The 26,555-nt window shown below is 45.4% G+C and overlaps 1 protein-coding gene across 3 annotated transcripts in view; it reads right to left on the bottom strand.

The window, feature by feature from the left end:
• Nucleotides 1-26,555, bottom strand: part of EML5 (EMAP like 5) — a 327,745-nt gene that overhangs the window by 57,006 nt on the left and 244,184 nt on the right. For all 3 annotated transcript variants that reach the window (XM_039537037.1, XM_039537038.1, XM_039537039.1), the window contains exons 27-31: nt 26,061-26,149; nt 25,049-25,225; nt 16,953-17,154; nt 13,144-13,270; nt 7,339-7,353 (exon numbers count right to left, since the gene is read on the bottom strand). In XM_039537037.1, the coding sequence (XP_039392971.1) occupies nt 7,339-7,353; nt 13,144-13,270; nt 16,953-17,154; nt 25,049-25,225; nt 26,061-26,149 (610 nt within the window). The remainder of the gene's footprint in view (nt 1-7,338; nt 7,354-13,143; nt 13,271-16,952; nt 17,155-25,048; nt 25,226-26,060; nt 26,150-26,555) is intronic.

Genomic DNA, 26,555 nt, shown 5'->3' with positions numbered 1-26,555 from the left:
TCAAACTAATCTGATAGCTTTCTTTGATAGGATAACGAGTCTTGTGGATAAGGGAGAAGCGGTGGATGTGGTATACCTAGACTTTAGTAAGGCATTTGATATGGTCTCACATTATATTCTTATCAATAAACTAGGCAAATACAACTTAGATGGGGCTACTATAAGGTGGGTGCATAACTGGCTGGATAACCGTACTTAGAGAGTAGTTATTAATGGTTCCCAATCCTGCTGGAAAGTATAACAAGTGGGGTTCCTCAGGGGTCTGTTTTTGGACCGGCTCTGTTCAGTATCTTCATCAACAACTTAGATATTGGCATAGAAAGTACGCTTATTAAATTTGCAGATGATACTAAACTGGGAAGGATTGCATCTGCTTTGGAGGATAGGGTCATAATTCAAAATGATCTGGACAAATTGGAGAAATGGTCTGAGGTAAACAGGATGAAGTTTAACAAAGACAAATGCAAAGTGCTCCACTTAGGAAGGAACAATCAGTTTCACACATACAGAATGGGAAGAGACTGTCTAGGAAGGAGTACGGCAGAAAGGGATCTAGGGGTTATAGTGGACCACAAGCTAAATATGAGTCAACAGTGTGATGCTGTTGCAAAAAAAGCAAACATGATTCTAGGATGCATTAACAGGTATATTGTGAGCAAGACACGAGAAGTCATTCTTCCGCTCTACTCTGCGCTGGTTAGGCCTCAATTGGAGTATTGTGTCCAGTTCTGGGTACCGCATTTCAAGAAAGATGTGGAGAAATTGGAGAGGGTCCAGAGAAGAGCAACAAGAATGATTAAAGGTCTTGAGAACATGACCTATGAAGGAAGGCTGAAATAATTGGGTTTGTTTAGTTTGGAAAAGAGAAGACAGAGGGGACATGATAGCAGTTTTTAGGTATCTAAAAGGGTGTCATAAGGAGGAGGGAGAAAACTTGTTCACCTTAGCCTCTAAAGATAGAACAAGAAGCAATGGGCTTAAACTGCAGCAAGGGAGGTTTAGGTTGGACAATAGGAAAAAGTTCCTAACTGTCAGGGTGGTTAAACACTGAAATAAATTGCCTAGGGAGGTTGTGGAATCTCCATCTCTGGAGATATTTAAGACTAGATTAGATAAATGTCTATCTGGGATGGTCTAGACAGTATTTGGTCCTGCCATGAGGGCAGGGGACTGGACTCGATGACCTCTCAAGCTCCCTTCCAGTCCTAGAATCTATGAATCTATCTTCTGGAGTTCTTTGGAGCCTCTAAAGAGATTCCTGAATTAGGAGAAGGAGCTGAATAGTGATTGGGGTCCCTCCACCTTTTATAACATCAAAACTCTGTGCAAGAGAGGGAGGGAGGGAGAAGCAGCCTTAATGGAACTGATTTTTAGATAATTCCAAGTTCATGAGCAGGAGTCATGCATCTCCTAACAGGGTGCTCTTTCTATGGGAAAGCTCAGAGAATCAGAGTTACGACAGTAAGTAATTTTTCTTTTCCTTCACAAGGTGTTTCCCTATTTTCACATAAAAAAATGGTTACCTACCTCTCATAACTGTTGTTCTTCAAGATGTGTTGCTCAGGTCCATTCCAAGTAGGCGTGTGCACGCTGCATGCACAGTTGCTGGAAGGTTTTTCCCCTAGCGATTCCCATTGGGTCGGATCAGGCACCCACTGGAGTTGCACCTTCATGGCACCCCATAAAAAGCCCTGCCAACCCACTGCCTCTTCAGTTCCTTCTTGTCGGTTCACTCCAACAGAGGGGTAGGAGGGTGGGTCTTGGAATGGACATGAGCAACACATTTCGAAGAACAACTGTTATGAGAGATAGGGAACAGTTGTTCTTCGAGTGCTTGCTCACGTCGATTCCAAGGTGACTTCCAAGCTGTACCTTGGAGGTGGGGTCGGAGTTCACGGATTAGTTGATTGAAGCACTGCTCTGCCGAATGCTGCATCGTCCCTGGCATGCTGGGTAATGGCATAGTGAGAAGTAAAAGGTGGGGACTGATGACCATCTCGCCACCCTGCAGATCTCCTGGATCGGGACCTGGGCCAGGAATGCCGCTGAGAGTTCTTACAGATACAGCACTTGTCTTTGATGTGTGCCTCCCACAAGCACTTGAGACAACTGTTGTGAGGGTCACTAACAGGCATAGGCCTGTTACACTCTGTGCAGGGCTTGAAACCCAGAGATCAGGCCATGGCCTTCTGGGGGCAAAGTGCTTGCTGGGACCTTTACTACTAACAACTAAACTATTAACAGGTACTTAACACTACCTATTAAGAATAACTATATACAAGGCTTTAAGAAACAAGTCCAAGATGACAAAACTGCTAGCCCTTGCCAAGCAAGGAAAGGTGCTCTGACTGACCACCTCAGGTGGTAAGAAGGAACTGAAAGGGAGTAGGAACGGCGGTGCCTGATATCCAAGTGCACGATGTGGCACTCAAGGGGGCGCCACGGCCAGCCTCATGGATACCGCTAAGGCAAAAATCTCTGAAGACCGTGCACATGGGCACGTGCACACCTACAATGGATCAAGATGAGCAAGCAGTTGAAAAGGAATTAATGTTCATGAGGTGCTCATATATGCCCTGCACCATTATAGCATAAATACCTAATTGAAGACAACAAAAGGGGCATCATCACTGGGACACTACACTGTCTCCAAAGTAGGGACAACCAGACAGAATCCTGGGAATTGCCATCCATGAAAGATCAGAAGTATCTTCAGAACCCAGACCTTCAATGATTGATGTACCCTCTATATCCATAGCAATGTTTCTTTTTTCTCCGCAGTGGAAAAAAGTTTCCTGGTGCAGATCCCATCTGGGATCAGCTTCTGTTTGCCCTTTTGCTTGACAGCAGGGGGAGAGTAAACAGACTTTACTAAACATGGGGCATAGCACTGGGAGGAAAATTCAGCACTGACAGGAGATGGCTTAGCTGGAGACTCCCTCAGTGCTGAGACACTCTGGCAGTGAGGAACTCACACAAATAGCAGTATGCAGTTCATGGCTGAGAGGAGAGATCATCTAAATCCCTGGCACTAAGGATACCCCACCATCAGACACAGAAAATGGTGCTGACATCATCATCTGATCAACCTCAGAACTGGTCCCACAGTGTTTGCCAGCCTGAAGCTTGATAATAGTGGCTGGTCCCAGAGTAAATAGTTGGAAAGGAAGGAACGGAAGCTACTGAGGACCACACTTCGCTTACAACTTCAGCTCCTAACATTCTGAGCTATGTAGGAGTGCTCATATAGTCCTAATAAACACTACTTTTCTGGAAGGTTCACAGTTCTTAGTGGGGTCGGATAATGCCTTCAACAATAGGCCACCTTGTAGAAAAATATTTATTACTGGGGATGACACATGACTCAGGAAAAAAAATCCTACTTGACTTACATATTTCATGTTGAATCTTCAGGGTTGTCTGGTACTTTTTTACTTGTAAACTGAGAGACAATCATGGAACCGAAGGAAGCCACTCTTTAAGAGTCACTTCGGAGAAATACACATTGGCGACAATTTTCAAAAGTGGCTAATTATTTTGGATGCCTAATGTGAGACACCTTAAAGGGACCTGATTTTCGGGTTGATACAATGATCAATAATTTCTGAAAATCAGGCCCCTTAAAGAGATCTCAGTTTGGGCATCCAAAAATGGAGGCACCCAAAATCACTAATCACTTTTGAAATTCTTGGCCTTAAGTTTCAGGAAAATAACACTGCTTTTTTATAGCACTTTAACCAGTCTGATTTGTGCATACTGCTCATTGCATTATACAAACTGGGCAATTCTCCCTTGATTTCACAATCCCATTCTTATGATGAGCCATTCTATAACCTTCCTAAAACCCCAAACTTTCTCTCTTATGAAAACATGTCCAGTCAAATATTACAAAACAACCCAACAATACAGATGAAAAGAGAGAAACATTTAGAAAAGGTTCATCATTAAACATGGTTTCCCAGTCTTTTGTGACCCATCAAATATATAAAAATGCCACACAGAAAAAATAGGTAAATGATGCACACACCTTAGAAGACATAAATCATTCAAATGTCACATGTGAGTGTTACCTTACAGTCCATAGCATTTTATCATTCTAAATAATGGATACAATAAACATAGCAATACAGACGATAAGTCATAGCTATGTGAAAACACTTTGTTTCACAACAGAATAACATGACTTGATTAGAAATGGGTCCAAAACAAAACTCTGCATCCAATTTCTCCCTAAATTTTCTGGAAATTCAGATCTGTATTCACACTTTGCAACTGACCTCTAACTCTGTATAGGCTGAACCAAACCCCTGAGTTTTAACACCCACATATCCTGTAAAAAATCATCAGGTCAGAAATGTAAAGTTTTGGTCCATTTCTACTTTTAATATCAACCTTCAGAGCACTTTAGGCTGACACAGTCAAAGAGATCAAAAGGAGTTAATCACACAACTTCCACCAACTTTCAATAGGACCTGGGAATCTAACTCCCTTAAGCTCTCAGACTTTATAGGATACTGTGTAAATTAAAAAGCAACGAAGAGTCCTGCGGCACCTTATAGACTAACAGATGTATTGGAGCATAAGCTTTCGTGGGTGAATACCCACTTGTCAGACGCAATTTACGTAAATTAACTTTACCCAACTGTATGATAATTTTTATCTCATATCACTATTCAAGTAATAGGGAGTTAGTTTGTTACTTTGAATTCAGGACTAAAAGAAAAAAATTCTCCACTTCCATTTTTGAATATTTCAAAACTGCATTTTCATTGGAAATGCCTACTAGGGCACCTACTATATCCAAATAAGGAGTTTCCAGTGAAAATGAAGGGTCACATGCTTTCCTTACATAAAACTGCATAGTAAGAGAATACTTACTTTATAATTTTATCAGCTCTTGGAAAACCAAAATACTATCACATTTCCTTGTCACGTTATTGCGTAAGTAACATTGTGGAGGAGGTAAGGGGTGGTACCCAAAGTTACTTGCATCAGCCAAAGACACACAGGAATTAATAGCAAAGACCCCAAAGATTTCAAGCCATATGCAGTTGTGGCTCTTGGCGCCACACTTTTCCTTGCCATCCCCAGAACAAAAGAATAGATGGTACAGTTGTTGTGTTGCCATTGTCTCCCCTGCCTGATATATTGGCATTAGTGGCCAGGAACTCCTCTTCTGGGGGTCATACAATTGATAGCATGAGTTAATGCTGCTCAGAGAAGCTGCACCTTCCGTTTCTGGACCCATTTCCATTGAGAGACAAGCCATATAAAGCAGCTGTTCCATCAGACCATTCCATTTTTTCCCTGTCCTGCTCTTCTGCAGTGGGAATTATACAGCAGGAAGGCAGGCAATTATGCCATGAGGTTGGAGCACCGCATGTGGCCAGCTACCCCTTCCATACCCCTTTAAACTCCTTTTCTTTCTAGTTTTTGTCCTTTTGCTCCCTTGCACTGCAGGGGAACAAATAGTCACAAGTATTTAAAGCTTCAAAAACATCTGTAGACTCATCTTCCTTTTAATATTAAATGCCTATACAAGATTTCTGCTGCTTGTGGTGACAAAGTCACCACAAAGTTGCAAAAATCCCATTTACCTTGTAGGGGAAAATAGAGGAACTGTTCCCCAAAGGTGAAATAAAACAGTTAAGCCAAAACATTATTAATTATGCAGGTAAAACAAAATTTTATTACTTTTATCTACTAAATATAAACAGCACAACATAGGAAAAATGATGCATAAGACCACAAAGAAAATTCAGTAATAGTAACCTTCACAAACATCTTGAGTATTGCACTTAATGTCATAATACCTATATCACTTAATGTCATAATACCTATATCACAGATATACATAGTCTTATACCTCCATTACTTGGTAATATTCATTTTTCTCTACTATATAAAAATTTAATCTTGCTGCACTATGTATTAAAAAGGTTAAGATAACTTCTAAGATATAATGTCTTGTTTACACACAAGTTTTAATATATATATATTAAATGGGGGACATCCGCCCCTCAGAAGCACAACTTTACTTCAGTACATCTCTGTGGTCCTATGAGTATATTTAGTCAAAGCTGATGTAAAAACAATAAATATTTTTACAGGTGATATTTTAAACTTGTTTGTAATACTTAGGCAGATGTATCAAGTTTACTCATACCTCAGACTATCAGAGATAGTGCTCAGAAAGTATATAGTATACACCCTGATGCAGGGGTTTACAGTGCAGTCTTTTTGCATAAGGAGTTAATGAAGATCATTCCTTTGATATTTTCCTTTGATATAGTATACACCCTGATGTATCAAGTTTACTCATACCTCAGACTATCAGAGATAGTGCTCAGAAAGTATATAGTATACACCCTGATGCAGGGGTTTACAGTGCAGTCTTTTTGCATAAGGAGTTAATGAAGATCATTCCTTTGATATTTTCCATTTGTTCACTTACATTTCAGTTGAGTATACAATATACATTTATATTGTATACTCAATATACATTTATATTGTATACTCAACTGAAATGTAAGTGAACAAATGGAAAATATCAAAGGAATGATCTTCATTAACTCCTTATGCAAAAAGACTGCACTGTAAACCCCTGCATCAGGGTGTATACTATATACTTTCTGAGCACTATCACAGCAATGAGCAGGTATAGTCTGCTTTCTTTCTGATATGTTCTGGAGTTCAGTGAGAAATACTGGCTTTCCCTTCATAAGAATACTCAGCAACAAGAACAAAGTAGTGTTAATGGGAATAGTGTACTAAGAGACAATGCAGCTCTCTCCTTCAACACGGCAGAGGAGCCCTTAGCAATAGAAGCGCTATGCTTCCACTGTGCAAGTGGGGGCCAGGCAGGCATGCAAGGGGTTCAACTTCCTCATGTGCAATGTGGATCTCAGTTTCACTCAAGGGGTGGGAGTGGGCAGACATGGGTTGTATTTGGCCAGGGTACATAACACAGCATGGATTATACAACTCTCTCGCTCACAGGGGTTTGCATGAAAGGTCCACAGAGGTTACTTCAGCCATTGGACTGAAGTAACTTCAGAAGAACTGTTCTTCAATCAGGAGGAAGAGGGAAGACTTGTCTTTCTGACTCCATACTTTTCTACCTCATGCCCAGCCCAGCTACTCACACTGTGTACTTAGCTCTTTATTTGACCCCTAATTCCTTCACTGCCCAGTAACAATCTGCCAGTTTAACAAACAGTATGTTCCATAATGCACCTTATTTTAAGCATTCATTGCTGTGTCAATGTACAACTCTACTTTCAAAGCTTTGTAATAAAAACGCTTTATCCTGGATTATTATAAAGATAAGAAACTTACCTTACTACCCCTTGCCTACACAGGAAGCAAAAAGGGAAAAATGAAGAAAGAGAAAACAAAAATTAGTATATATTTAAGCAGATTTTTTTAAAATTTTGAACAGAACAGAATTGCAGTAATATTTTAGCAGAAATCTGGGCTAAAAAATGAAAATGAATGCAGTAGATCAAATTCTGTCTCCATTACTCCTCCAGCCTCCCTAATTAGAAGGTTTTGGTCCTAACCTTTTAGGCCTTGATCCAATGTCTGCTGAAGTCACGAGAATCTTCACACTGACTTCACTGGGGGCTGGATCAGCACTTTGTTTACAATTCTGTAGAACTTTTGTATTTGTACTTTTGACAAGGGGTCCAAATTAAGTTTGCATGGATAATGTTAATTATGGTATATCCTTATTTTTGACTGCCTGAATTCAACTTTTACATATATTAAGTATAGTTTTTCCTGTATGTAAGTTCCTAAGTGTTTAAAAGAGCAAACTCGAAAAAAACAAAAAATCCATCACGTGGACCCTTCCAACTCCCAACTCTCCACACATACGTATCAACAGTGGCGGCTCCAGGCCCCAGCACGCCAAGCGCGTGCTTGGGGCAGCAAGCCGCGGGGGGCATTCTGCCGGCACCGCGAGGGCAGCAGGCAGGCTGCCTTCGGCGGCTTCCCTGCGGAGGGTCCGCTGGTTCTGCGGCTTCGGTGGACCTCCCGCAGGCACGCCTGCGGAGGGTCCGCTAGTCCTGTGGCTTCGGTGGACCTCCCGCAGGCACGCCTGCAGGAGGTCCGCCGAAGCCGCAGGACCAGCGGACCCTCCGCAGGCAAGCCGTCAAAGGCAGCCTGCCTGCCGTGCTTGGGGCGGCAAAATGCCTAGAGCCACCCCTGCGTATCATCAGCTAGGTTGGGACATTTAGATCCATAGTCCAACTTCAGACCATTACCACTTTCATTCAGGGAGTAATTGATAGCAGTTGCAGGCTGTTATCCTCTAGTTGGACCAACCACTAGAGACAAATATGGCATACACTTATAACAATAGGTATCACTACCAGTTTTTGCCTATAAGTATTTTACAGGGTTCAAAACAGGCCATTATATTTTCAAAAAAGACAGTTACCTTTTCCATAACTGGTGTTCTTCGAGATGTGTTGCTCATGTCTATTCCATAATAGGTGTGCATACTTGCCACGTGCACCGGTGCTAGAAGTTTTTCCCCTAGAAGTACCCGTGGGGGGGAGCACCCCCACGACCTCTGGAGTGGCGCCTGCCTGGCACGGTATAAGGGGAGCTGTGTGCTCCCCCCACCCTCAGTTCCTTCTTGCCAGACAATTCCGACAGAGAGGAAGGAGGGTGGGATGTGGAATAGACATGAGCAACACATCTCGAAGAACACCAGTTACAGAAAAGGTAACTGTCTTCTTCTTCGAGTGATTGTTCATGTGTATTCCACAATAGGTGATTCCAAGCTATAGCTGCTGAAGGTGGGTGGAGTTCACAAGTTCCCAGGACGGACAACTGCCTTGCCAACCCCCCCAGAGCAGAACCAGGGGCATCGCTGGTTCTGCCGAGTCACGAATAAGTTCACCTGGGGAGTTCCCCACCTTCAGAAGAGCCAGTGGGCTCTTGTGAGGAAAAGCAATCTGCCCTTTCATCCCAGTAGGTGGAAGGCCTTCAGGTGGCTATCGTGGGCTATACAAAAGTCCCACAGCCTGAGGGCTTTGCGGCAGAGGGCAGAGGATAGGGCCCCGCCTTGCCTGTTGATACAGAACATCGAGGCTGTGTTGTCTGTGAGGACCCTGACTACACCTTGCCCTCCAGGTGCGAGCGGAAGGCCATACATGCCAGTCGCACTGCCCTGAGCTCCTTAACGTTTATATGTTGGGCCAGGTCTTGAGCCAAGCACAGGCCTTGGGTCTGAAAGTTCTCCACATGGGCCCCCCAACCCAGGTCCGACGCACTGGACACCAGCTCCAACGACGGGGCCCTGCCCCTGAATGGGACCCCTTGGAGCATATTGTTTGGGGTGAACCAACACCGTAAGGAGGTGATCAGAGTCCGGCACGGTGAGGACCTTGTTCATGGTCTGGGAGAACTTTGAGGCCAACCAGAGCTGGAGGGGCCTCATCCTGAGTCTGGCGTGATGGACCATTTAGGTGCATGCCGACATGTGACCCAAGAGTTGCAGGCAAAGCCTGGCAGTTGGCACTGGGAACCTTGTGACAAGTCAATGAGACCTTTCAGGGTCTAGAATCTGTCTGGCGGGAGAGAGGCCCTGGCCGACACTGCGTCCAGGAGTGGCCCGATAAACTCTATGCGTTGGACCAGGACTAACGTGGACTTGGTGTTGTTTACCAACAGGCCCAAGGCATTGCATGTGGACAGGAGGAGCGCCACATGATCCCTCACCTGCGACCGGGAGGTGCCTTTGACAAGCCAATCATCCAGATAGGGAAATATCTGGACACCCTGCTGTCTAAGGTAGGCCGCTACCACCGACATGCATTTTGTAAACACCCTGGGGGCAGTGGACAGACCAAACGGGAGGACTGTGAATTGGTAATGATTCTGTCCCACCACAAAATGGAGGAAGCGCCTGTGTCCCTCGAATATGTGGATGTGGAAGTATGCGTCCTGTAGGGCAGGTACCAGTCCCCTGGATCCAGGGAGGAGATGATGGAGGTCAGGGAGACCATGCAGAACTTGAGCTTCACCATATACTGGTTCAGACCTTGGAGGTCCAGGATGGGCCTGAGCCCCCCCTTTGGCCTTCGGGGTACGGAAATAACGGGAGTAATACCCCTTGCCCATGAACTCCACAGGCACTGCCTCTATCGCTCCTAGTCCAAGGAGGCGCCCCACCTCCTGCTCAATGAGGACTGGCGGGGTGCCCCTGAGCATCCTGTCAAAAACCCCTTTTCCCTGCCTGCTTGCCCTTGGAGGACCCAGGCTAGGGGGTAGGCTGAGACTGCCTCTGAGGGCATTTCTTATAGTCCCACTGCTTCTTATGGGCAGCCTCATACTTCGGGAGGGTGGCCTGGGCCATAGTCTGTTGTGGCTTGAACTTAAGTTTTGCCAGAGCCGGGACATCGAGGCCCAGAGTCTGGAGGGTCATGCGGGAGTCTTTCATGCCATGTAGCCTTGTATCTGTTTCCTCCACACACAAAGCTTTCCCGTCAAATGAAGACTGTGCCTCGCTGGACAGACCAGAAAGCAGGAACCATGACGCCTGTCTCATGGACACCGTGAAGGCCATTGATCATTCAGTCGTGTCTTCAGCATTCGAGGCTGCCTGCAGGGACACCCTAGCGGCTGCTGCCCCTTCCTCCATTAGCTCCTTCCTATTGTGCTCCTGGAGGGAGTCCTCAGACTTAGGCAGGGAGCCTCACAGACTGAATTTGTACTGGCCCAGGAGAGCCTGATGGTTCGCCACTCGTAACTGGAAGCTCAAAGATGAATACATTTTCCCTCTGAAAGAGTCCAGTCTCCGAGAGTCTTTGTTCTTTGGGGTCAGGGCTGGCTGACCATTCCCTATGGTTGACTGACTTGACCAACAGGGAGTTGGGCGCCAGGTGGGTATACAAGTACTCATACCCCTTAGTGGGTACAAAGTACTTGCGTTCTGTCTTTTTAGAGATGGGGACCGAGGCCGGTGTTTGCCACGGGGCATTTGAAATCTTAGCCACCCCTCCATGGAGAGGCAAGGCCACCCTACCTGGTGTTGATGGGGACAATACGTTAAACAGGGAGTCCGAGGGCTCCTCCATCTCCTCTGCCTGGAGGTGTAGGCTTGCTGTCACCTTCTTTAAGAGTCCTTGGTGGGCCCTGAAGTCCTCCTGCAGGACGGAGGGGGGCGGGGCTGCAATTGCCTCCTCCGGGCAGGACGAAGAGGCCAGTGCAGTGTCGGCTGGCACTGGAGGGTCCACCACCCGGTCGGATTCTGGGCATGGTGCCTAGGACGTATGTCCCACCGACTCCTTTCTTGAGTGTCTGGAGAGGGAGGCTGACGGTGCTTCCGAAGCTCCAGCCACCGAGTGAGCTCCCACCGGGGGCTGCGTCGGAGGCCACGGTGCCCACGGGTACCATTGGGCCGGCCATAACGCTCAGTGCCACTGCACCTGCTTTGGCACTGGGGGGAGGGGGGCGGCTGTTGGGTGGCCTGGCCCACAGAAGGACTGCTATGAATGGAGACCGGGCTGGCGTAAGATTTGCTGCTGTCTCTGGGGGAGGAGTGGCGGTGCCAAGATCTATGACTGCCATGGGAGTGCAATCTCGACATGGAGGACTGGTACCAACAGTAATAGCTACTCCGTGAATGGCCACGATGGGTGGACCCGCGATGGCGAGACACTGGCGATCGATGCCCAGGGCTGCGATGTCTTGGCAGAGACTTGGAGTGGAAGTCCAAGCAGGAATGGCATCGACGACCGTGCCGTGACCGACTGCAGTACCCTCTCCAAGACGAGGAATGACAGCAATATTCCCGTCTATATTCGCTCCTTGAGGACGAGCGGTGCCGTGAGTCCCAGCCAGATGGGACCCAGCCAGTCTGGTCGGCGTTGAGGGCGATCCACCTGGACTCTGCCCCAAGCGGTCGCTGGGCGGTGATTGGTGTCAGAAACGTTCCCTCGACCGAGACCGGTACCGGGCCAGAGGTGACTGTGGAGATCCCAGCAGCAGCTTGCCTCTGGAGCGTGGGGCCGACATTGGCAGTGTTCTGGGCACTGGCATGGACATGACATCCCAGGCCACCTGGAGGGCTTCAGGTGTGGATGGCATCCGGACATCTGGAAAGGCCTGTCCCAAAGGGGCTGGGCTACTCTGCTCAACTTGAGTTGGAGGCCTGGGGCCCGGTGGGGATCGAAGACTGCCCGACATGGGCCTAACCTCTGTCCTAGACTTCCCTCAGTGGTGCTGCTGCAAAGAGGGAGTCTTCCTGGCTCTCTTGGTGTTCTCCGTGATGGGGAGCGGTGCCATCTGGTCGATAGCACTGGAGGGTTGCTGCGTACCGACACTGCAGTGCCGGTTCAGAGTCAGCACCGACTCCATCAGGATGGCCCGGAGCCTAATGTCCCTTTCTCTTTTGGTCTGAGGCTTAAACGACTTGCAAATCTTGCACCTTTCGCTGATATGGGTTTCTCCCAAGCAGTGCAAACAGGCTTTGTGAGGGTCACTTCTTGGCATAGAACGCCTACAAGAGCCACACAACTTAAACCCAGGGGTGCGGGGCATGCCCTGGCCCGGGTTCACCGACTAACTAAACTAACTAAACAGCTAACTAACTACAGGTACTAACTCTAAACAAACGAACAGTTCTGGGAACGAGCTACAGCAAAGCTGGAGCTAAGCAGTTCCGATGCACCTTCACTGGCGGCAAGAAGGAACCGAGGGTGGGGGGAGTGCGCGGTTCCCCTTATACCGCGCCAGGCAGGCACCACTGCAGGGGCCTACGGGTACTGCTAGGGGAAAAACTTCCGGCACCGGTGCATGTGGCGAGCACGCACACCTATTGTGGACTACACATGAGCAATCACTCGAAGAAGAACAGAGACAAATGACCATACTATCCAAGAGATTCCTCAAATGTTATCATTTACACAGGCCAGTTATGCATTTTTTTAAAATTCCCTCCATTTATAAAAATGGAGGCATGGTCTAGATGTAAATAATTGTCTGGTAATCAAAGATGTTTCAAAAGCGGTACTGATTTAAAATGTGTTAGCTCTCTTTATGCATTCAATGCATCAATGTAATTATGTTTTATTATAAAATACATCTACTACTTTTCTTAGCTACATATAACTCCAATTTAGAAATTACCTTTCATCTAGTGATGGCTCCTTTTGTTGCAGATGAGGCTTAATTCCAAACATTGGTCTGATGTTTGTTGATAAGGCTTTGATGGTGTAATTAATTTCATTCTCTCGTGTCACATCACTGTCATAACCTAATAAAATCAATATAGTAAAAAGGACTAAGAGAAATAGGAAGTGAAAAATAATAAATAATTATTTTATTTCTATAGCATCCCTTCTGCCAGAGCACTAGGCAATCAAATAAAAAGTAATACAATATACATGTAATTAAATACCACCTTCTTAGACAGACAAGGTGGTTGAGGTAATATCATTTATTGGACCAACTTCTGTTGGTGAGAGAGATTTTAAGCTTACACAGAGCTCTTCTTTCTCTCTAATATCCTGGGATCAACACGGCTACAACACCACTGCATACCACCTTTTAAAAATACAAACTCAAAAATAAATTAGGGAGTCCACTTTAAAAAAAGAAGTGATTAAAAGATAAAGAGAGGGTCAACAACAGTCATTTAAAAATATCAGTAGGAAAAAATGCAATCCATTCTTTAAAATGTGGAAAGACAACATAGAAGAATTTCAAAGAGCAGTAATTTCAACCACCATAGGGCAGTGGTGGGCAACCTGCAGGCCGCATGCAGTTGATCAGGGTAATCTGATTGTGGGCTGTGAGACATTTTGCTGACGTTGACTGTCCACAGGCACGGCTCCCCGCAGCTCCCAGTGGCCACAGTTCCCCGTTCTGCAGCCACTGGGAGCTGCAGGGGGCCATGCCTGAGGACGGTCAACATCAGCAAAATGTCTCGCGGACCACAATCAGATTACCCTGATGGGCAGCATGCGGCCTGCAGGCCGCAGGTTGCCCACCAGTGCCATAGGGTCTTCCATGCCAAACCTTCAATTGTCTGCTAATTAAGTAGCAAATAAAGATGTAAAACTAAATTACTTAGGCCTGGTCTACACTAAGGGGGGGGTCGAACTAAGGTATGCGACTTCAGCTACGCAAATAGCGTAGCTGAAGTCGAAGTACCTTAGTTCGGGCTACTCACCCGTCCAGACGCTGCGGGAACGAAGTCCGCAGCTCCCCCGTCGACTCCGCCACCGCCACTCGCTACGGTGGAGTTCCGGAGTCGACGGGAGCGCGTCCGGAGTTCGAACTATCGCGTCTAGATTAGAACTCCGAGAAGTCGAAAGCCGCCCGTCGACCCGGCAGGTAAGCGTAGACCTACCCTTACATTAGGTATAGTTATTTCTATGCTGCCTGTTTTAATGTTTTTGCACAGCTATTCCCTTAAACTTGTAAACGTTATGGTCGACTTGATATCAAGTTCAAATAAAGGGCATGTCATGGGAGAAGTGTGACTGGGAATATTATCCCTATGGCTTGGTTAGCAGCTGTATGAACTGCTATAGAGGAAGTCCTTGTAACGTCATGATTTCTTAGGCTGGTAGAGAGATACTGGGAATGTTTGAATTTTTCTCTTGCACTTATAGTCTGTGAATGATTGCTCTTTGTTGTAGTTTCTTTGTAATTGTAGTCTTAAGCATTTCCAAGATGGTAGTACAGCAGAGGTCCCCAAACTGCTGGGTGCATCCCTGTGGGGGGATGCGGAGGAATGTTTGGAGGGTGTGACTGGGGCCCAGGCCATCTCCCACAGGGTGTGGGGAGGGAGCACCACTGAGCTGTGCTTCTGGCCCCACCCCCTTCCAGCCCCCTTCCCTCTGTCTGCGTCCCCACCTTCCGGAACCATGGCCCTGCTCCCGGCCCTGGCTCCTGGGAGAGGATGTGGCTAGGAGTAAGTGGGGGTGAGAGGTAAAAAGTTTGGGGACCACTGTAGTATGGTTAGTTTAGATATATGTCTCACCAGAAAATAACAGAAAAATAAAAAGTGGTGGGCCAGTGCCTGTACAACTTACTGAAGTGAAATGTCAATTTAAGTGAATTGGACCCAGATATGTTACCAAGTTTCATTTTACATAGCCCCCCCACACACCTCCCTCAGAATCCTTTCGTATTTCAGATCAAGACTTGTCAAACATTTAAAAAATCACAGGTCTTACAGAAGAGTAGTTTAGTTGTTGATGTATGTGTCACATTGGCAAAGGTTATGTTTAAAATTATACCTTTTTGACATTTTAATATTATATTGTTTAGGTTTTGTGCTGTTTTATGCATATATTTTAACTGTTAGTTCAGCACCTAGAGCCTCTATGATCAGCTTTAAAAATAAAATTATGATGCCAAGATAAATACTTTTTTGGACTGGTGCAAACATAATAGTTTGCTATACAAACTGTTCTCCAAATTCTTGAGGCTGGGGTTCCTCACGATCTGATTTGAAAATTCCAGCTGCTTATCCAACACATATTAACTGCAACCAAAATAGTGTCTCTCTCACCTCTGAACTTGCTGAGTCTGATCCAAATGCTTAGGCTCTGGCTGTGTTTTTTCTCTGTATTTATCTAGACAGCTTCAAAATAGCCAAAGTCTTCTGAGCAGCCTACAAGATGGTGACAGATTTGCAACACAGAAACTAAGAGCTGTTTAAGAAGCTGGGGAGGAGTCCAGGAGAATCCTCCCCGATTAATGTTTTAAAATGCCTATTTGGTGTGTTCTGATGTATTCCAATGCCAACAAAGTTAAATTGCTTTCAGAAAAATCTAATATTTAGGGATAAAAAAGCCAAATCTGGCAGGGATAGTTTAGAAGTATCTGAAGATTGATATTCATTCTCTTGAATGTAACAGAGGCAAGCAAAACTCACTTGGGAGCACAGAGGAGGTACTGACACCCTTGGAAAAAATCTTGAGCACCCCTGCCTGAGAACAAACTCCTGAGCTATGATTTGAATAGGAACCTTTTATAACCCACACATTCAGTATTGCAGGAAGAACTGATATTTAGTTCTATGCAACGTGATTAAATGTTGTTACTCCTGTTCATTTTAGAATTTTATGATAAGGTGGCCCATAATACTAACATGAGCATATTTCAGGCTACTACACAGATACAACAGACAAAGGCTTTTTAGAAAACCTCAAGACAACCAGATTCATTCATGGTGTAGATTTCAACAGACATGCACATCCTTTTCTTCATCATTTTTAAAATAAATAGTATTTAAACATTAACTTTATTTTGCTGACTTCTTTAATATAATTATTTATTGATTTTAGCATTTATATAGCTTTCTGGCAGTTAGATTCTGCTGGTACACCAAATCTATCCATACAATTTCTAGTGCTGTGTTGTGGCTAGAGCAAGTTCTTGAGTTCTGTTCCACAGACTCAGACACTGAACAGTTTTGTGGTCTTGGGTGAATCACTTAATCTATCAGTTTCCCCATGACTATATTTATTGGTCTGTACCTCATACAGGATGCTATAAAGTTTAATTAATGTCTCTAAAGTAGTTTGTAATCTTTGGATAAAAATAGCTATATAAATATTTTTATTTCTAAATTGGCAGTTTTTCTAAAAGAAACAAGAATTGCTCTCTTAGGGTATGTCTTCACTACCAGCTGGCTCGGCAGGCAGCGATCAATCCAGCAGGGATCGATTTATCGTGTCTAGTCTAGACGTGATAAATCAATCCCAGAGCACTCTCCCATTGACTCCTGTACTCCAGCCCAGCGAGAGGCGCAGGCAGAGTCAATGGGGGAGCGGCAGCAGTTGACTCACCACGGTGAAGACACCACGGTACGTCGACTTCAGCTACGTTATTCACGTAGCTGAAGTTGCATAACTTAGATCGATCCCCCCCTGCAGTGTAGACCAGGCCTTACACTAGTATTTCTTAAGAATATTACTGACCTCCATCTTCCTCAGAATCTAGATCAGATTCTTCACTATCACATTGCCTGCTCTCTCGATGTCCCTCCATTTCATAGGTCCACAGCATTAGAGAGGTGTCTGCCCCACCAACAGTGACCAACAAACTGTCCTCATGAGTCCAACGAACATTTGTTACATGCGTACTATGGGCCACATACCTCTTAAATTTTCCAAACTTTCCCTAAATATGAAAAAAGAGAGAAAAGTTTAATCAACTCTTCTAAATAAAATTAAAATGAGCTGCTAATAAAAGGCATGTTTGTCCACTACTATAACCTTAACCTTTTAAAAGCATATGCTTTAAAATAGTTTTGTGTTTATTCTGTATTATATAATTTGATGAATTCCTTAATCGTCCAGCAACTTGGTGAAATATAAACCAGATCTGCATTCAGCTGGTTAAGAAAATGAGGAGCAAAATCACTGCAATTTACAATAAGAACATAGGGATGACAATGGTCCATCTAACCCAGTATCCTGTCTTCTGACAGTGGCCAGTGCTAGATGCTTCAGATGGAATGAAACAGAACAAGGCAATTATCAAATGATCCATTCCTTGCTGTTCAGTGCCAGCTTTGGTCAGCCAGCAGTTTAGGGATATCTGGAGCATGAGGTTGAGTACCTGACCATCTTGGCTAACTGCTGTTGATGGACCCATTCTCCAGGAACTTATCTAATTCTTTCTTGAACCCAGTTATACTTTTGGCCTTCACAATATCCCCTAGCAAACGAGTTGACTGTGCATTGTGTGAAGAAGTACTTCTTTACGTGTGTTTTAAACTTGATGTTTATTAATTTCATTGGGTGAGCCGTGGTTCTTGTGTTATGTGAAGAAGTAAATAACACTTTCCTATTCACTTTCTCCACACTATTCATGATTTTATACGCCTTTATCATATCTCCCCTTAGTCATATCTTTTCTAAGTTGAACAGTCCCAGTCTTTTTAAAAGCAGCAAAGAGTCCTGTGGCACCTTATAGACTAACAGACGTATTGGAGCATGAGCTTTCGTGGGTGAATACCCACTTCGTCGAATGCATGACGAAGTGGATATTCACCCACAAAAGCTCATGCTCCAATATGTCTGCTAGTCTATAAGGTTCCACAGGACTCTTTGCTGCTTTTACAGATCCAGACTAACACGGCTACCACTCTGAGTCTTTTTAAAATCACTCATATGGAAGCTGTGCCATATGCCTAATCATTTTTGTTGCCCTTCTCTGTACCTTTTCCAATTCTAATATATCTTTTTCAAAAATTTATTGCAGTGTTTCCCAAACTTGGGGCACTGCTTGTGTAGGGAAATCTGGCGGGCCTGGCCGGTTTGTTTACCTGCCTCATCCACAGGTTCAGCCGATCGCTGCTCCCACTGGCTGCAGTTCGCTTCTCCAGACCAATAGGGGCTGCTGGAAGTGGCAGCCAGTACATCCCTTGGCTCGCTCTGCTTCCAGCAGCTCCCATTGGCCTGGAGCAGCAAACTGCGGCCAGTGGGAGCCACGATCAGCCAGACCCACGGATGGGGCAGATAAACAAACCGGCCCGGTCTGCCAAGGGCTTTCCCTACACAAGCAGCGTCCCAAGTTTGGGAAACACTGATTTATTGCATTAGTGTTCAAGAATCTTTCACCAAATATTGATTTTAGTAAGGAAAGAAGAAAACCAAATGTTGGAATTAAATATAAAAAACCTGGTTACTAACCTTCCGCAACTGTTGTTCTTTGAGATATGTTGTCCATGTCTATTCCAGTGTACATGTGTGCTCGCCCCAAGCACAACTGCCAGAAAATTTTTTGTATCCACACAGAGCTCTAGTAATGGCCACCAGGAAGGCTACCTTCCAGGATAGGCAGAGCAGAAAGCACGTTGCCAGCGGTTCAAATGGGAGTCCTGTCAGCTGCGCCAACACCAGGTTGAGGTCCTAGGGGAGAAGCTATTGTACCAGGGGGTATAATCTCTCCAGGCCTTTGAGGAAACAATCATAGATGAAGTTCAAGAAAACAGAACACCCATTCACCCACGGGTGAAAAGCCAAGATTGCCACTAGTTGGACCCTGATAGATGACACAGATAGGCCTTGTTGTTTCAAGTAGAGCAAGCAGTCCAAAATAAAAGACAGTGTTGACTGTGTAGGAGAAATACCCTTCAGTACAGACCAAATCAGGAATCTTTTCCACTTTGCCAGATAAGTGGCTCTAAAGGAGGGCTTTCTGCTCCCTAAAAAAACACCTCATGAACTGTCCTGAGCATGCTAGCTCTGTGGGGTTCAGCCTTGGAGCTTCCAGATCATGAGATGAAGGGACTTGAGGTTTGGATGAGGTAGATGGCCATGGTTCTGGGAGATCAGGTCCAGAAATGAAGGCAGATGGAATGGTGCTTCCACTGACAGGTCCAGGAGGGTGGTGAACCAGTGCTGATGTTATCAGGATAACGCACATCCTGTCCCTTCTGATCTATAGCAAGACCTTGTGTATGAGAGGGATGGGAGGAAATGCGTAGAAGAGATAGTCCCTCCAAGGGTATGTCTGCACTACCAGATTAGTTCGATTTAACTTAATTTGAATTTGTGGAATCCACCTTACAAAGTCAAATTTGTGTGTCCACACTAAGGACACTAATTCGACTTTGTGAGTCCACACTAACGGGGCAAGCGGTGCACTGTGGGAAGCGATCCCACAGTTCCCGCAGTCCCCGCTGCCCATTTGAATTCTGGGATTTCCCCACAATGCATGCTGGGGGGAAAAATGTGTCGAGGGTGGTCTTGGGTAACTGTCATCATTCAACGTGCTTTCAGACGTCTCAAGGGGAGATGGAGGAGCTTACTGACTCGCTTGGATCTCAGCGAAACCAATATCCCCATTGTTATTGCAGCTTGCTGTGTGCTCCACAATCTCTGTGAGAGCAAGGGGGAGACCTTTATGGCGGGATGGGAGGTTGAGGCAAATCGCCTGGCTGCTGATTACGCTCAGTGCAATTAGAAGAGCCCAGCGGGAAGCGCTGTACATCCGGGAGGCTTTGAAAGCTAGGTTCCTCAGGGAGCAGGGTAACCTGTGACTGTTCAGTTTCTTTACAGAGAAGCTGAACCTGCCCCTGCTTCAGTTACTGTTGACTTTCTTCTGCGGTTACATACCCCGTTCACCACGTTTCCCCCCTTCCAACACACGTTTAAAAATAAAGTTAATGGAACATTGTTAATTAACAACGTTTTCTTTATTAATGAATTTGCATTAAAGGGTTGAAACAGGGACGCAGACTGTGGTGGGTAGGATGTGCAGTGATGTTAACACCGCTTCTACACTCGAGGAATGATAGGCTCCTGCTCCTAGAGCGGTCTGCAGTGCCGGACTGGTTGTTTCAACGGAGCCTGCCATCCCTCCTTTTCGGGACGCTGTGTGCGGGGGCTACGTGACCTTGTGGCGGGGGAGGATGGTTACAGATTCCCCTGCTGCGTGGCTCTGTGGTCCGGGACAAGGACCGCTGCATAAGTTCTGTAACTGCCCTCCCATGCCACAAAGTCACGTACCCCCCACCCACACAGAACATGGAAAACACCTCCCAGACTGACCAGGGTGCCTACTGACTGCACTGTGTGTGTGACCCGCTGTTGATCCTGCCCCCGTGTCTGTACCCTGGTAAAGGTGACTGTCCTATGCAATTAACAACCCCCTTTCCCCACCGCCCTTCACAGACAGTCTTCTGTAGAAAAACTTGACGGAAATAGTAATTAACAGCAAACTACTTTTAATAATCAACTACACAGTTAGGGGATGAAACTGGGATTGGGGCTTCGGTGAGCCAGGAAGGGAAGGACTTCTCAACATTTAGGGAATGAGAGCCTTCTTGTATTTGTGCACTCTGCAGGGGTGCAGTGACAGTTTTCACGGCCCCTGTCGCCCCTCCTTCTTGTTACTTTGGGTGAAGGGGGTTTGGGACTTTGTGGCGGGGGAGGGCGGTTGCAGATACAGTGCAGGGGGGCTCTGTCCTCCTGCCTGCGGTCCTGCAGAACATCCACAAGGCGCCGGAGCGTGTCAAATTTTCCCTGGGCATCTCCTGTGTGGCTGGTCAGAACATCCAAGCTCGGACTGCTGAACAGAGCGTCAACAGAGTGGTGCACTGTGGGATAGCTCCCGGAGCTACTAAGGTTGATTTCCGTCCACACATAGCCTAATTCGACATAGCCATGTCGAATTTAGCGCTACTCCCCTCGTCGGGGAGGAGTACAGAATTCGAACTAAAGAGCTCTTTAGGTCGAATTAATTAGCTTCCTGGTGTGGACGGGTGCACAGTTAAGTCGAATTAACGCTGCTAAATTCGACAAACTCCTAGTGTAGACCAGGCCCAAGGGAGGAGAAAAGAGTCTGCAAGTGACCCCGGGCTGTGGCCAAGGAAGGAGCAGAACTGAAGACACTTCCTGTTGTGCATCATCAGGAACAGTTGATATGGGGAGTCCCCCACTTCTGGAAGATGTGTTTCACAATGTCTGGATGGATGGACTACTTGTGGTGACTGCAGAAGGACTGAGATGATCTGCTGCTCATTCTGTGACCCCAGCAGATAGGAGGCCTCAAGGTGGATCAAGTGGGCTATGCAGAATTCCCACAAGTGAGCTTCCTGGCACAAGTGAGAGGAGCAACCCCTCACCCTGCCTGTTTTATATAAACATTGCTGTCATGCTGTCTGTGAGGATCGACATGCCCTTGCCCTCCAAGTGGTTTTGGAATGCCTGGCAGGCTAGGCAAACTGCACTGTGCTCCCTGACATTGATGTGTAATACGAACTCCTCTGGAGACCAGAAGACCTGAGTTCTGAGGGGTGAGCTCCACAGCCCATTGTCAAAGTGTCTGTGATGAGAGACACTGACAGATGGGGTCTCAAGAACGGGACTCCAGCATACACTGGCAGCGGGTCCAGCCACTGAAGAAAGGAAGCAATCACTGATGGGGGAAGTGTGACTACAGTGTCCAAGTGGTGTTGGCCCGGTGCATGTACCGATGTCAACTAAGTCTGAAGAGGTCTGAGCTGTAGTTTCACTTGCTGCAACACATAGGTGCATGATATTATGTGGCCCAGGAGCTTTAGGTACTTTGTCCTGGTGATGACTTTCCATGAGTGCCCCTAGCTCTTGGAACTGGGCTTCTGGGAAGAAGGCTATGACTTGGACCACGTCGAGGATTGCACCAATAAATTCTATCCTTTAAACCAGGGAAAGGGTAGACTTCTGGGTATTTATTAACAGGCCCAAGTCCTGGAAAGTTGACTGTATTAACTTTACGTTTGTCTCCACCTGGGCCTCAGTCCAACCTTTGATCAGTCAGTCGTCGAGGTAAGGGTAGACCTGAACCCCTTGTTTCCCCAGGAAGGCCGTGATGACTGCCATGAACTCCGTGAACCCCCAAAGGACCACTGACAGGCCAAATGGGAACACTGCAAACTGGTAGTGCACATGATTAATTTGAGGAACCTTCTGTGTCCCTGAAAGACTGCAATATGAAAATAAGAATCCTTCAAATTGAGGGGATTCAGGGAGGGGATGATAGAGGGGGTCCAGGATCCAGCGGGGGGGTGATAGAGGCCAAGGAGACCATGCGGAACTTCAGTCTCTTCATGAACTTCTTGAGCTTCCACAGGTCTAGAATTGGTCTGAGACTGCTGTTGGCCTTCAGGATTAGGAAATAACTGGAATAGGACCCTGGCTCCTTAGCTCCTGTGGAATCTCCTTCACAGCTCCCAACCTTAGGAGCAACTACACTTCTTGGATAAAAAGGAGCTTGTGAGGTCCTGCTTACCTAAATGAGCTCAACCTCTTTCTCCAGGGTGCAGGGCAAACGGTTCTGGATCTTTATGTAGCCTGGAAGGCATTTGTTGTAAAACTAGCAGTTTTTTCTTGGGATAGTTGAACTTCGACTTTCTGCTACTTCCAACACATAAAAGAGCTATCGACGCATTGCACTGTCAGTGTCAATGAGATTGGAATGTACATGCAAGAACTGGAACCAGAATCTTCTGACAGATTTCAAGATTTCCAGTGATTTGGCCCAATGCTTTCTTTTCTAATTAAATCTGAAAAGTTCAATGAAAGCGACTTGGATTTGTCTGTATTTCAGTGGATGGGTGCTGACGATTTCGAAATGCAGCTCATTCAGTTAAAAAGCTCAGAATTGTGGGCATCAAAGTTTGGAGATCTGCAGAGTGCAGTTGAAGCTACCGAGAGAGATCATGGGGCTTCTATTCTGACCTGCTGGACATCCCTGCAGTGAAATTTTTTGTTTGAAGAAAATTGTGTTTGCAATACTTTCAGTATTTGGATCCACATACCTGTGTGAACAGGTATTTTCACATATGAAATCTGTGCTCTTAGAGCCAGATAACAACTGATCACTCAGAAGCCTGTGTGCAGTTTAAAGTATCCAAATACATGTCAAACATTGGAAAACTCAGCAAGGAAAAGCAAGGGCAAGGATCACATTAAACTGATAAGATCTGCATTTTAATTTAATTTTAAATCATCATAGGGATCATAGAATATCAGGGTTGGAGGGACCTCAGAAGGTCATCTAGTCCAAGCCCCTACTCAAAGCAGGACCAATCCCCAGACAGATTTTTGCCCCAGATCCCTAAATGGTCCCCTCAAGGACTGAACTCATAATGCTAGGTTTGGCAGGCCAATGCTCAAAGCACTGAGCTATCCCTCCCCCCCTTAATGAAGCTTCTTAAACATTTTAAAAACCTTATTTACTTTACATACAACAGTAGTTTAGTTATATAATATAGACTTATAGCAAGAGACCTTCTAAAAACGTTAAAATGTATTACTGGCACGTGATACCTTAAATTACAATGAATAAATGAAGACTTGTCACACCTCTTCTGAAAGGTTGCCGACTCCTGCTCTAGAGATCTCAGAGTGGCCTGGCACGGGTTGCACTCTACTAGAATCGCTCTGTGACCTGGGGGTCGGGGATTGACTTCTGTCCATCTTTTTCAGCACCAGCGATGAAGAGCAGTGCTGAGAGTCTTTGGCCGGCGCAGTCTTCTTCGGTCCTGGAGATGACAGATGGTGACGAGGCTCTCGAGAGGCAGAAGCAATGTCCCTTCTCAGTGCTGGGGATGGAGACCGGCGTTAAGTCCTAATAGTCACTGGGGCACTTCTGAAAGAAGCTGAAGTACTTGGTGCTGAGTCCGAGGGACTCAGCTCCGAGGGAGGACAGAGAGCTGCCTCCATAAGAACAAACAAGTCTCTTGTCCCATCTTTTTTGGTGTGGGGCATGAAGTTCTTGCAGATCTTGCAGTGTTCCCGCACATGAGCTTCTCCCAGGCACTTAATGCAGCTGGAATGGGGGTCGCTCACCGGCATAGGCTTGTGGCAAGAACCATAAGGCTTAAACCCCAGAAACTGAGGCATATCCCAGTGCCAGGCAGTGACTAACCCTGCAACTTGGGGGTCATTAACCTAACAACTGTTCTAACAACTAAAACTTAATTATAATAATGGTAACTATACACAACAAGTTAGAAACAAAGTCCACTGAGTATTTGTGAACACAAGGACGAAGTACTTCCAGCGACCGTCACGGGCAGTAAGAAGGAACTGAGGGCGCTGCAAGGCCCTTTCTATCGGCACCATGAGCACGTGACTCCAGGGAGTACAACAGCTGACTCGATGGATACCACTGAGGGAAAAACTTTCTGGCAGCGGAGCTCGTGGCGAGCACACACCTACATTGGAATGAACATGAGCAAGCACTCAAAGGAGAACGGTGCATAACAATATTAAACACAGAGGTTTAGTACTGGGTAGCAGTTGTCAAACCTCATGTTAAAATACTATAAGCATGTGCACTGCTGACATCACTTGTATGGTATAATATTAACAATTGAAGAACTATGTGATGGCATAAATATATTTCACAGTTTAATGCACAACAACTTACAATGTCATAATTATTTCCTCAACTGATCATGGTGACAAAATATTTAAGAGCAATATTATGCTTTATATAGAGTGATAATTTTGGTAAGTGTTGGCATAAGCAATTTCATTAACCAGTCTTCTAATACCACAGTTAGAAACTTACTTACTTTGGCAGGGAATCGGAAAAGTTTCACAAACCCAAAATCATCTCCTGTGGCCAAGACTTTACTATCACTGGTGAGGCATGAAGCAGTTACATCTGTGACTTCCCCAATTATTGGCCAGATTCCTTCACAGCAAGAGCCCAGAACACTTGTCCATGATGCCCAGCCAATCTTTTCAACCTACAAAACAAAACTTTTTATCAATCTGATCTCAAACAAAACAAAAGCTTTTTATTTCAAAATATATTATTTTATATACTGTGATAGATTCAGACCCGAAGAATATAAGAGAGTGGTGGAAGGCAGATACATCAGCCTTCTGAATGAGCAGGTCCCAGTTCCCTGGATAGCCAAACAAAGGCTACTCCAGACCAATTAAGACACCTGTACTCTACAGAGATTCCCTGGAGAAGGGAAGCAGGACTCGGTCTAGGAAGAAGACTGAACTGTGCCTACTGACCTCTACAGAGCAACGGAGACTAGGGTGACCAGATGTCCCGATTTTATAGGGAGACTCCTGATTTTCTTTTATAGGCTCCTATTACCACCCCCACTCCCTGTCCTGATTTTTTACATTTACTGTCTGGTCACCCTAACAGAGACTGTGGGGTATTCCCCCTTCCCAACTCCCACATTGGCTGGTGATGAAAGTAACTCAATAGGCTGTGACTCTTGCCAGTACCCTGAGAAAGGGAGGTCACATTGGGGCCTTATTGAGTTTGAGGCCACTGAATCCGCCCAGAAGCATGGGACCCACCAATACAGGCTCAGAACTTTGTCACAATACATACTGTTTTCCAAATAGTAGATACATGTCTAATTTATATGAGGAGGAGGAGAAGACATCCCTTATGTTAGTGTTCATTCTAGGATGATATTATTTAGATGAAAATTTCACAAAAATATTCTGTATAATTAAAGGACAACAAAGAACAGCACATAACTAACAGATGTTTTCTCCTAGATGCAGTTTATACTGTAGTTCTTCAGGTTTGCAACTGAGTTACTTCCCTACCTCCAAACTGGGAATTGTCTGTCTTTTCCCACGAGGAGCTTCAAAGAACAGCTGCTCTTTAGCACCAGTGTTGACTTGTAAAAGTTTCCCTGTAAAATATATAAATTATATACTGGTATGTTAACACCAATTAGGAAATTCAACTTCACTGAACAAATGTACATTTGGAAATTTTCTGTTAATTTCCCACAAATTATTTATTTCTATTTAATTCATTTTAAAATTAAACATGTGTTTAGTATTCAGTATTACTTGAGGAGAGGGATAGCTCAGTGGTTTGAGCATTGACTTATAAAAGCTTCCCTGTAAAATATATAAAATCAGGGTTGTGAGTTCAATCCTTGAGGGGGCCACTTAGGGATCTGGGGCAAAATCAGTACTTGGTCCTGCTACTGAAGGCAAGGGGCTGGACTCGATGATCCTTCAGGGTCCCTCCCAGTTCTAGGAGATAGGTACATCTCCATTATTAAAGAAAAGGTTATTCTTCCATGTGTG

The sequence above is a fragment of the Mauremys reevesii genome, linkage group 4 (genome assembly GCF_016161935.1).
Source record: "Mauremys reevesii isolate NIE-2019 linkage group 4, ASM1616193v1, whole genome shotgun sequence".
Taxonomy (NCBI): domain Eukaryota; kingdom Metazoa; phylum Chordata; order Testudines; family Geoemydidae; genus Mauremys; species Mauremys reevesii.
The sequence above is the reverse complement of the archived record's forward strand: the minus strand, read 5'-3'. Positions and strand labels throughout refer to the sequence as shown.